The sequence below is a fragment of the Perissodus microlepis genome, chromosome 5 (genome assembly GCF_051167445.1).
Source record: "Perissodus microlepis isolate ML-2025 ecotype Zambia chromosome 5, ASM5116744v1, whole genome shotgun sequence".
Classification (NCBI taxonomy): Eukaryota; Metazoa; Chordata; class Actinopteri; order Cichliformes; family Cichlidae; genus Perissodus; species Perissodus microlepis.
This window is the reverse complement of record NC_140465.1, coordinates 16,364,075-16,376,551: the sequence shown is the minus strand read 5'-3', so window position 1 is coordinate 16,376,551 and position 12,477 is coordinate 16,364,075. Positions and strand designations below refer to the sequence as shown.

General features: G+C 39.4%; 1 protein-coding gene across 1 annotated transcript in view; it reads right to left on the bottom strand.

Moving 5' to 3' along the window:
* Positions 1-6,081: 6,081 nt before the first annotated feature.
* Positions 6,082-12,477, bottom strand: part of slc4a8 (solute carrier family 4 member 8) — a 32,900-nt gene continuing 26,504 nt past the window's right edge. The window contains exons 15-25 of the mRNA XM_084928263.1: positions 12,362-12,467; positions 11,824-11,985; positions 11,597-11,710; positions 11,341-11,502; positions 11,015-11,266; positions 10,766-10,834; positions 9,790-9,963; positions 9,570-9,701; positions 9,371-9,474; positions 9,077-9,182; positions 6,082-8,902 (exon numbers count right to left, since the gene is read on the bottom strand). Coding sequence (XP_084784389.1) covers positions 8,897-8,902; positions 9,077-9,182; positions 9,371-9,474; positions 9,570-9,701; positions 9,790-9,963; positions 10,766-10,834; positions 11,015-11,266; positions 11,341-11,502; positions 11,597-11,710; positions 11,824-11,985; positions 12,362-12,467 — 1,387 coding nt within the window. The 3' untranslated portion in view covers positions 6,082-8,896. The remainder of the gene's footprint in view (positions 8,903-9,076; positions 9,183-9,370; positions 9,475-9,569; positions 9,702-9,789; positions 9,964-10,765; positions 10,835-11,014; positions 11,267-11,340; positions 11,503-11,596; positions 11,711-11,823; positions 11,986-12,361; positions 12,468-12,477) is intronic.

Genomic DNA, 12,477 nt, shown 5'->3' with positions numbered 1-12,477 from the left:
ACTATTTCAGCAGGAAGGGAGAGAGAGGGAAAAAGTGACCAATCATGCAGTGTCAGAGAAGAGCCTATTTCCCCCCCTGCGGTGTGTGTGCATGCGTCTATGTGTGTCTCTGCCTGAGTGCACATGTACCATTTCTGCACGTGCGGATTTGGAGGATTGATAAGACTTGCATGGGTGGCTGCATGCTTTTGGTTACAAATCTTCAGTCTGATGAATGGGCATGTTGGGACACATGCAGATGTGCAAAAAAAATTGAATTTTCTCCTTCACTGATCACATGAGAAGTTCAGTTATTGCCAATGACTTTTATTGATCTGGTACATTGATCTTAGTGTTGTTTGTAAGGTGGGGGCTGAAATGGCCATGTCAGTATTACCTAATTCCTCTGGCACACCATCCCCCCACTATACACAAATACACACATTCACACAGTAGCCTGCACACATGCATGGACGGCAGCAAACGACCTCCACATTGGCCTCAAACCTTTGGCCAAGAAGTGAGTTAATTTCTTCAACTGTAATTTATCAACATGGTTATAATGTGCAGACACAGTTTTGTTTGTAATATTGTCTCACTGAACACTCTCCACTCATGGTACGGTGTTGGCAAACCCTCTAAAACCCTGCAGGGCTTACCCCTTCTCTTTTGGTTGTGAGGCAGTAACCACATGAGCAATGTGACATGTGGGAGATGCACTTCAGAGGATGGCCGTACACAGGACAAACTTACTTTAATCTTTTTAGAGCATAATCCCAAAACAAAACAGACAGTTTCCCTTCAGTAACACTTTATATTAAGGTTCTTGCGATAGGCAATAAGGTGCTCACAGTCCGATCAGAACTAGTTTCAGTATGATGACTAAAACTGAAGTGAGACTGATGGATCTCAGCACTGTTACAATAAAGATGGTCAAGTCAGACCTTTGGACCAAAGTGAGGATCATATATCACTGCAACAAGGGAATTTGATCCATTTATTTCTGTACTTAAAAAAACCCAACAACTAATATGGCTGTGAATAGGTAATTAGTGAAAAACAACAACTATGGGTTGTATTTATGGGCTTATACAGCTAAATTCAGTTTAATTTGTTGTATAGTGAACTTCTACATTTACGATTTTCCCCTTTCTGTCCGTGATGTTCAGGAATGCTATTAATCATAAATGGTGGACCCCAAAGCATGAGATCAGGACTGAGATGTGTTGTTCTTCTCATTCTTTTTATTAAGAACCTTTTATTTCATTTTGCTTATTTTACTTTATTCCAATGCATAAAGAGACTGTGGAAAACAGTTTTTGAACACAAACTTTCTTTTGTATCCATAGTCAAAATGTTAATAAATAGCAGTAATATAAATAATAAATACTTTACAATGCATGTATTAACTAGGTATGCCCCTATTAACGCTCAGCTATGCTTTTTCGCAGTAGCTTGAGTTAAAGTAACAATGTTTTACTATGGTTAATAAACACATTCCTATACAGTTAGAAATCATTTTCATGGCTCTGTCCTCTGGAGCAGTACATAATGTTAAGAAAAGACAATATACAAATTAATACAAAGAAAATCCCTTAAAAAAAGATTAAATTAGGCCTGAGTGTCCTGGTCCAAATCATGCTTTGAAGTGCTCAGACTCACTTATAAACAGCTTATGACTTATTAATTACTGCTTATTACAAGGATCTTGTTTTAAGTATTACCTTTCCTTCTCCTTATAGCAACTGTAGAAAGGCATGGTGTGGCAATACCAGAGTATTGGGTTAAAATGCTGCTAGTGATAGGAGTGGAGATACAGGCCTTTGACTGCCTGACTCAGAGCAGTAATTGCTAGTGCGGCACTCAGCTCTTTCCCCCTTACCTGCATTGCTGACAGACACTGAAAAAAGGCCATGCTGTTATTTTACAGGTCAGGAAACAATACATCTAAAAAATTCCAGTTGTGCAGTTCTTTTCATTACAGAAACAGTTTGATACATTTTCACTGTAGTGTAACAAACCCAAGATGCTGCCTCTCATTAGATCCAGAAAACATCTACATTTAGCCACACAACCTAAAGCAGGCTATGAGGAAAAGCAGGAGGGACAAAGAGCAAAAAGTGTGCTAATGACAGCTGAACACAATGGCTATCAGCAAGTTTGAGAAAACATTTACTTTTGGAAACAAAGGAGAGAAAAATCCCCATATAACTGGGGTGCACAATGTACACAGGAAGACAGATTTCCACTCACACGCGTAACAGCCATTCTGGAAATTATTGGTCACTCTAACCCAGAGCTGCTTTGCTCCTGTGGGTGGGATTGGTCACATGATAGCACCCTAGAGAAGCTCAGCTGTTTGCCGCTCTAATTCTGTCTCTAGCAGCTGAGCACTGACCCACTGCTCCAGTGAACTGTCCCAGCAATTATAATTGTGTTTGTGTATGTGCATGTGTTTGTGCTTGTGTGGATGAAAATGCTGTAGGAGTTTATGGAGTTAAGGGTGAAAAAAATGCGCAGCCATAATTGGCCCACTTGTTGTTAAATGTGTACCTTCAAAACGCTTAACCCCTGCAAGCCTACGCGTGTTCGCAAATGATTGGAAGGGTGAATTATGAGACAATGAGAGAGAGAAAGGGCAAAACAGGAACAGGAAATCTTTGGAAAAAGAACAGGAAATTTGTGTATTGTGGTCTCCCACACAGAAGACGTCAATGTCAGTTCAGTACAGTGCTTGAATCTGAACGTTCTTGATTCTGACAAATCCCACAAAAAAAGGTCAAATCCCAACAGCAAATTCATCCTACTGATAGATGCTGCCTGCATAGCCAAAGATTATATAGCTTACTGTTAGATATTAGTAAAACACATCAATGAGCCTTTTAAAACTGGTAAGATGTTCTGTTAAAACGAACATGGCCTGGCCTGTAGTTTATTTTAGTCATTTGCACCTACATCACTCTGCTGACATGAGTACAGACCAGGACACAGTAGGCTTCATGATAAACAGATAAACTCTATGAAGGAAATGTTTGAGATGAAAGTACAGGTTTTCAGCTTTAATTCAAGGGTGTGACACGTACTGCAAGAACCCCTTTACTTTCATACCCTAATTTTCAGAGACCCTGTTTCCTTGTTATTTCATGGCAAATCAAGCAGATAGAAGATCTGGGTTAATTCCAAGTGTTTGGCATCTTTTTACTGGAAGCGTCAATATGAGATCCAAAGAGATGCCAGAGCAAATAAGGGGGGACACCCAAGGCTAAAAACCAAAATGAAGTGGAGAAAGTGGAGTGGCCAAATAAATTATTTGGTATATTCTTTAAGAAAAAAAATTGAAAACACTAGCCAGCTCCACAACTCCTAAAACTCAGAAAGACCGCAGAAGACAACTACACGATGATGATGAAAAAAAAAAATCACATCTAACCAAGTCTAAAACAGTCGTATGGAGTTGGGTGTATTATTGTTAAAGTCTACAATTATGATCCATGGATGCAAATACAGGGGATTCACAACAAGGTGCAAACCCGTGCATACAAAGAATGAGACGACCAGATTAGACTTTGCTGAAAGAGCCTCAACAGTTCTAGAAAAATATAGTTTTATAGCTAAAATTACCTTAGTTTGTCCTCTGAAAATACATGTCTCTATAAAAATAGCTGTGATTCCTAAACAATTCATGATGTGCAAAACCTAAAATTCACAATTCAATCACATCTTGTTTGATTTCAAACCCACTATCATGGTGTACAGAGATGTTGTATCTATAGATAGATAGCTAGATGGTAGTAGTTACACCCATGTACTACACAAAGTCTATAAAACATATTGGAGTTATAAATGTATTTAGTTTCACACAAAAATCTGGAGACAAGCATGTGTTATATTATATATACAGAGCTGCGTATAATTATTCTGCTGGTAACATTTTTAATGTGTTCAGTTTTTAACTGCCTGACTTTCTCATCTGGGAATATGATAATGAGTGCAATGGGCCTGCTTAAGTATTCAGAGGATTTATTAATTAACTTGAATTTATGCCAAGTACACTTACTTAAACTCTAATAGACCCACAGCAACAATGTCTTCACCTCAAAATGTAATTTTCATTTGTGGGAAACTAGTGCTTCATCCCCATAAAGACTGTATACACAGATTTAGGCCCCGACAACACGGCTAAAGCCGGATTCTCTATTTCTGCAAGGTGTCAGTTAGCTAGCCTTATGCTCAGAGTAGTGTCTCTTTAAGGTTAAATAACATTGCTCTTCCAGTAATTTCAATTGGAAGATTACAGTTAGAGGCTCTAACTTTCTGACAGAGGCATTCATTGTTCTGTTTTTTCTTGAAAGAAGTGTAAAGGTGTAAAGTTTTTTAACAACCCTCCTGAGTTGAGTCAGTCTAGAAATTGAAAACAAGGGCAAAAGAGGAATTTTATTCATAGTGTTTAAAAATACAAACAGTTGAAACACCAGCTAACTGAAGGAAGCTAACTGCTGTTTTCTTACCCTGCCTCACACAAACAGACAGACACAAGACTGCACACCGCACACACATGCAGCACAGCGCTCAGTGTTGGAGTGGCTTATTGTTCTCTGGCATAGAGGACACAATATCCAAGTCTCGTAATAGAGGTTAGATTAATTGCTGACAAATCTGTATTCAGCAGTTCCCTTTCTCCCCGTGTGACAGATTTATGACAGAGATTGATGGAGAGGAGGGACAAGCTGAGAGCCGGCTCTGTTCAGTGAGAAAAGGGGACAACAGCTCAGTGATTCAAAGAGAAAGAGAGAGAAAGAAGAAGAAAATCCAAACACACCATCGCTTTGGTCAGATCTTATTCAAGCTACAAGCTCAAAGACCAACAGTTTTGTCTGTGAGCATGTATTTCACAGTTTGTACCGAGGAAAAAGTTACCTTCAATAATCCGTGCATGTTAGAAGTTAGCAGCTGAGTGTTCGCTGTTATTAGGTTAGAAGAAACCAAGAGGATTGTCATTCTTTCTGCTGGTTTCTTCTTAAGCACGCCAGACAAAGCAGATGACATTTGCAGTTTCCCAGTTACTGTACGGGCATGGGATTCGAATAGTTTTTACATCTAAGTAAGAAAGTGGGCATGTTTATGATTAAATGAATAATGCACAACAAAACACAGCAGTAAACACACACATTGACAAATTACTGCATTATACTGAGATGTATTCATTACAAATGAAGCTCACTATTCAACATTTGGCTTTTCTGTCGAGGCCGAAAAGCCAAATGTTACATTCAGGATGTTTCTTCAGTTCTCGTTCACAAAAACAAGAACCTTCATCCAGACACAAAGACTTTATATGAATGCTTAAGTCTTGAAGAAAGGGCATTGAGGCTAAACTAGTTTTTCACCTCTAATTCAATTGCACTAGTGAGATGATAATAATAAATGGAATACACAAATAGATGAACTGAAATTCCATGGTGGGTAAATGTCATGTCTAGTTTGACTAGCTGACCACATTCGAAGCACTGTGGGGAACTAAGAAAGCTGATGATTCATTTAAAATAAACTTAAGTATCCTGTCCAGCTCTTTCCCTCAACCTCATGTCACAGCCAGAAGCTTCTCTCAGTGGCTGAGGCGATGCCAGCTGCTTGTAATCAGGAGCATTTGGGAGTCAGATCACATGACACCCTTGAGGCACATACACACTTAGATGTATGCATACAGAGTGCAGTGCATCTTTAACCGCATACTCCTTCCCACAGGCAACTCCTTTGCAGTCAGGATCACCTCCAGATGTGCACACTGTATTCTCACACGGGGGAAGGGTGCAACACAAAGGAGGAAGTTTGAAAAACCTTCTGTGAGTATTTCTCAGGATGTTTTGGGTGAGATTAGTGTTTATGTTTTCTACAATGATGCAACAGATTTGAATTTAGCTTAAAATTAGAAGGGCAAAGTCCTTATTGTCAGAACCTGCTAGAAAGGATTGTTACTCTGCTGCCTCCTAGTGGACAAAGTCATTAAATACACTGAAATATATGCATGGTCAAACATGTAAATACTCATTTTGGTGGCATGCATTCAAGAACTGTGGCAAAATGACATAAAACACATTTTTCTTCAGTTTTACCTGTAGTTATTTATTTTCCATTTTCCATTGTCAAAAATTAAATTTGATATACATATAAAACAGAATTATTTCTTTCAAGACTAATACAAGAGACAAGGCATCGCTCGTTCTATGGCTCCAAAACTGTAGGATTAATGTTACCGCAGTACAAGTGTTCTTCTTCTCAGTGGAAACTTCCTCTCCCCCCTCTACAACTACATTTTTCTCTACTGTCACCTCGTCCTTGAAATAGACATCGGTTTCACATTATACTCATTACAAGGACAAAGTGCACAGATGTCACCTTTACCTACATGTAAAAATGAAGTGGGCAGGAAAATATAAATAACGATTCAGTACAACAATCCAAAACTGGACCCAGAAACAAAAGCGGATGTAACGTCAATGGTGCAGGAAAAGGCAGCACAACAAGAAATGGTTATGTAGTCTATGACAGGCACGCATGTACTGGTATTGCACATATATTTATAGTCACATCCACCTAATGAATGAATCTCCTGGCTACATGTTTATGCAATCATTCTACGGTGCAATGAAGGCATTTTACTTTATATTTACCGTACATTCACATAGACATCAACGGGTTTAAAGTCACCAAAATAACTTGTAGATTCTTTTTTTTTAAAAGCACATTTACAATCCTTAAACACTGGATTTTTAACAGTGATTTTACATTTTGGTCAAATCCTCTTTTTTTTACCCTTAGTTTTACATAGCATCAGCTACTGTTTGCACTCACTCATATGATTACACAATAATATTTTATTCATGCCGTTAATGAATTTAGCTATGGCTGCACTCAACTCACATTCAGATATCTGACAGAATCAAAGCAGAAGTACATGACATGAGTCACACTCCACTCCAACTTTCACACGTGTCACAGAGGTGTCACCTTTACAGTGACACATTACTTGTGCATTTTGGATCAAATTCACTTAAACAGAACAGATGAAGACTGTTCAGGAAGTATCCCTGAAAATGAACTGATGTTAACAGGATATTGTTATTTGTGAAATATTACTAAGTTAATTCATGATGGCTAATGTTAGCGAACTTCAGGCAGAAATGGCTGTATAACTTTGTATAACCTGAAACTCTTCATTACCAATTGGGCCAGTTCTATTGTCGACCGCATTATATTACATAACAGGTGTCTCCCACGACTGTATGGAGGCAAGACATTCACCAAAGCATTAGTTATGTGCTGCATTCTTCAGCCTTAGAATACAGAAAGCAAAGAGGATATTTTGTGACTTTGTATCTAAAAATAAATAATAATAATAATAATAATAAATAACTGTAACATTTTATTAAAATAATTTGGTTGCTTAATAGAGTTTCTTAAAATAAAATATATCAATGTTTTTTATCTACAGAAAGTGCAACTATAGCAGAGACTGTTGGTCTAATGAAGGTTATTAAACACAAGGGCCCACATTACAGTGCAACCTTGTTTATGCAGACTGAAAGGTCTCAGATGAAGATGACATTGCTCAAATAGCTTCACTTTATTAACTGTAACTGTTTTATAGTGTAACATGTAATGAAAGTGCGAGGAAGGCCTTCAGAGTCCAGCTCAAGATGAATATACAGAGTTGCACTAGTAAGAAAGGTTCCTGATGAATAAAAAGCTGCAGTATGATTCGTTTTGGGTGGACCGTGGGTAAATTATTGCTTAAAATAAAACCCTGAAGCCTCCCTCATTTTTTGATACGCACACGTTTCTGGTTTTTCCTACCTGATGTTATCCAAAATGCCTTACATGAGTATTCGTGGCCTTGTTTGAGGTAAAAAAAAATAAGAATACAAGCAGAAAACAAACACACAGGGTGCTGTCGGTATAACAGACTTGATTCTTACACAATCATTAATTTAAACATGAACACCCAATAAAGGAAACATTACACCCCAAAAAGCACATTGTTGATGGTGCTTTCATTTACCGTTTTCTGATGAGTCTACCAAATAATCAACCATATTAAACATATCAATCATTGTTTTTGTTTACTTTTTGTTGACACAAGGTTTTTTGATAACCAGCAATAAATTATTACTTATATCTGCGCTTTGCCTCAGCTCTGTGGAGCGGTACAGGTTAAAGGTTTTACTATTTTGTTTCACTCTCACTGTTTTCATGGTACTGTTGAAACAAAACCCCCATGTAGATGTTTTGACCATCTTTTGGAGATGAACCAGTATGGTTAATTGAAATGGTACGTCCCAGTTACCTTTATATGACTGCATGGTTTGAAACAGAAAACAGTTCTGTGACTGTCAGTGGAGCAGCTCCAGGACTTGCCTCTAGAGTACAACACCATATCACTGCTCTCCACAATTCAGTTAAAAGTTGGACGTTCAGTAGTATTGGAATCTCACAGCTAAATATTGTTTAAGATTGTTCAGATGGTGTAAGAAGGTTGACATTATATGTGCCTAATAAAAACAAAACTCCAAGCCAAGGTGTTTAAGATATAGGAGTGGTGAGGGCCAGAGCTATAAGTAGGTAGGGATTTGAATTCAGGGAAATTAAACAATATATATGTAGTACGGTATATATATTTTATATATTTACAAACTTCACAAAGGTAGAAGTGAATGGATGGATGTTCTACACCCTTGACTTTCCCTGTGTGTCTGAGAAACGTGTGTTTTATGGGTAGCTGGTAGAAACTGTGGAGACTCCTTTTTCTGAGCACTGAAGTGGCTGATGGTTGAAGCAGCCAAATCCTGTCCAGTCAAGAGATGCAGTCGAGTCTGTCATGAATCTGGACATCCTTTACTCATCGATGAATGCAATCTCTTCAAACCTGCAGGGCGAAACATGCAAAGGCTGAGTTAAGACAGCACAGAGCACAAGGCAGCAACCCTGAGTTTTGAATAACAAAATAATGTTAAAATACTAAAGATACAAATGAGCACAATGTAAAGCAGGAATGTTTCCAGATTGTAGGGGTGAGGAAAAATAAGGGGTGTGGCCTTGCCTTTTTAGCAGTCAAAGGACGAGTGTCCTTTTGATTGGTGTTGAGAGATTTCCACACGGTGGTTTTAGACATTTCATCAGATATGTTAATATCAGAGGGGTCACACCTGAGGAGCAGGGAAAGGAACCGGAGGGTTTAGGGAGAGGTCTCACTCACAGGTGGCACAACAGAACAACACAGTATATAAATACAAGCATGCATGTAGGTAGCTGGGAAAGTGACAAAAATCCTTGTATATAATCTTACCACTCCAAATATGATGTCTATTATTTAAATTTGAACATGTGTGCTCACCTGGGATCATGGGCTTTTGGAGCCTGAGCAGGCTTGGTCTTCTCCATGGGAATCTGAACTGTAGTCGAATCTTCTTTATTTGTGCTGAGCATAACCTGTGACTCCTGCGAGACAAATCCATGACGTACGCGCTCAATATGTGCACATTTATGCATTCGCAAAAGGTGAACTTTGCATTTTAAAATTCCCTTTAGACTACCTCTTCAATCTTTTTCGAGGCATCGTCAAGATTTTTTTTCTTCCACTCGGGCATTAGGTCATCTAGATAGCTTAGCTCTCGCTTGGAGAAACACAAGTCCAACACCTTGCGGATGAAAACCAGAGCCAACACCTGCAGAAAAAGGCAGACGAACAGGCTCGGTGTTTAAACAGAAGATACGGATCAACTAGGTAAGACGGAATGGTTGTGGTCAACTCACCATCATGGGGAAGACTATGGCCGCCGGTGATGTCTTAATGACCCAGAGAAGCACCAGACACGTGAGCTGGGTGACAGTAAACAGATGCACCTTTCTCAAGGGAACGTGTCGCAGGTAGATGAAATCTGGCTGGTGCTTCGCCGGCATACCAAACAGTTTCAGACGGTCAAAGAACTGAGAAGTGGTAAAGATGAAAGCAGGTGTTATGGAAGTTGGCAAAGGAGAGAACAAATTAATGAGAGCAAAGCCAAGAGACAGATGGTGAATATGGAAAAAGAATGAATGCATCTGGTTAGTTCAGACAATAAACTGTCAGGCCATGATTAATTGCAACAGCATTATAATTAGAAAAGGCAAGGGTGCAGCAGGGGGCATCCAGCAAGAGAGGACAAGAGAACAGTTTTAATTATTTTGCAGTTTTGAGTCAGAGTTGGTGGGGTTTTTTTTGGGGTTTTTTTGGAAGTACGTTATTCATAGTGTAGTATTGTTTCAGACATTCTCCAAAAACAGTCTGCATGCCAAAATATCCTTGGGCAAGATACTGAACCCCGAGGAGCTCCTGATGTGTTCATCAGAGTGTTAATATATACAGCAGCAAGCATCGAGAAGGGGCCGGAGTAACCACTTTTTCCTGGTTTGAACCTCCTCACTGGCAAAGACCAGTCTGCGTGGAGTCTGCATGTTCTAACTGTGTCTGTGTGGGTTTCCTTCCACAGTCCAAAAACATGCTCGTTAGATCAATTGGTTATTTAATTTGGCTGCAGGTAAGGATTGGAGAATGAGTGGTTGCCTGTCTCTCTGTGTTAGTCGTGTGATGGATCGGCAATCTGTGCAATAGCTGGCGTATTCAATCACACCAGGACAAGGCACCTTCAGCTGCCACCAGATTAAAAGAAGGAGAGCTTTCTAAATAATCACAATCACAGTATATTTTGTTTTTGTGTCAACTGCACAATCATGTTGCATAGTTCCTCACCTGGATGCCTTTTAATGAAGACACTCCCATGTAGAGGAAAACACCATACAACACTGGCATAGGAATGAGCTGAAAAAACAAACAGACATTATATTTTTATCAGCTAATTTATCCATTACCTTCCATTATAAGTATTATATATATTTTTACAGCAGATATTTCTTTACTTGTCATAGTAGGTATATTGCACATCTGATTCATGTGTAATACACCAGAGGGGGCCACCATTATATAGCTTCTCTGACTAACCTTGAGGGCTCTAGTCATGAATACAGATAAGCCCATGAGCAGGAAGATGACCAGGCCAGTAAGTCTCTGTTCTCTGATCCCCAGGAAGCGAGGCTGCTCTCCTGGAGCTGAGCTCTCTGACTCCAGCTTCAGACTATTGACATGAGAGATTGACAAGACAGTGGCTGCCACGAACCAGGGCAAGCCCATGATGGAGCATACGGCCAGCATCACTCCCACCATCAGCAGGTCCAGATGGTACCCACAGCCTTTCTGTATCGCAGAAGTCCGAAAATCAGAAAAGCTTCAGGACTTATTTGAATATGATTAAAAAAATGTTGTCTTACCAGTAGTTTGTGCTCTTTGCGGTTGACTATAACGGCAGTTATTTGTTGGTCCATGAAGATGAGGATCGTACAGAGAAGAGCAGGAATCGATGCAACCAAAGCTGTCCACCATGGATTTCGCCCTATTGGATTGATGAACCAACCACGATCATCTCTGGTAGGCTGAAGAGGTAATTACCAGAAATATGCAATAATGCAGCTAATCATCCTCAATGGTTTTATATCATGAAGTGCAAGTTATATAGTTCCTCTATACCTGGAATTTGCTTGGCACCTTCAGCTTTTGGGAGGGTACTCCAATGGCAAAGTCAATCAGCACCATAAAAACAATGGTAAGAAACACTGCAAAATCACTGATCATAGACCGCACCTGAGCAGAAGAGACAACAAGGCTACGAGATTAATGATCGTTAACACAATGCAATAAGTTTTAATGCTATTGCCAGTGCCTACTAATCTATTACTGATGATGTGGTTAGTTACCTTAGTGGGGAAATAACGGCTAGTCTTGAATTGTTTGAGAAAGGCAGACATGAAGAACGTTGAAAAGAACAAGATAGCAGACCAGAAAAGGACATCTGGGGTGTAGGGGCCATGGTGACCGCATGCTGTCCCAACAAAGTGGCCGTGCAGACTGATACACTCCTACAGAGATGAACAGAGATCCTATCACAATAAATGCATCACATTCATTCATGCATCACATAAAACTGTTTTATCAGAATTATGTGGTGGACTGGAAGAGTCTACAGAGCATAAAAAAGACATAAAACAGACAAACAAAATGGCCTTTGGTGTGCTTAGCTAAACACACAGCAGTGAGAGTTTAATTGAAGTCTCCTTGTCAGTGTTTGCAAAGATCCTTAAGTGAGGTCGGCTGCACATTGGAAGGTGAGGGGGTTAGTTGAATGTTAACAAGTTGGGAAAGTAAACAAGCTGGAACAAATGTGGCAAGTGCTATTATGAAAGTTATATCATCATTAGACTTCATTAGATGTGTGTTCCCACATAGTTACGTTACCTTGACAGTCAGGTTGGTCCAGGGTACAGCAGAGGCTGTGATGTTTCTCTCAGTCCAAATTTCCACGGTTTCATTACTTGGATTATCAGGTTCTGCACACTTACAGCTACAGACAA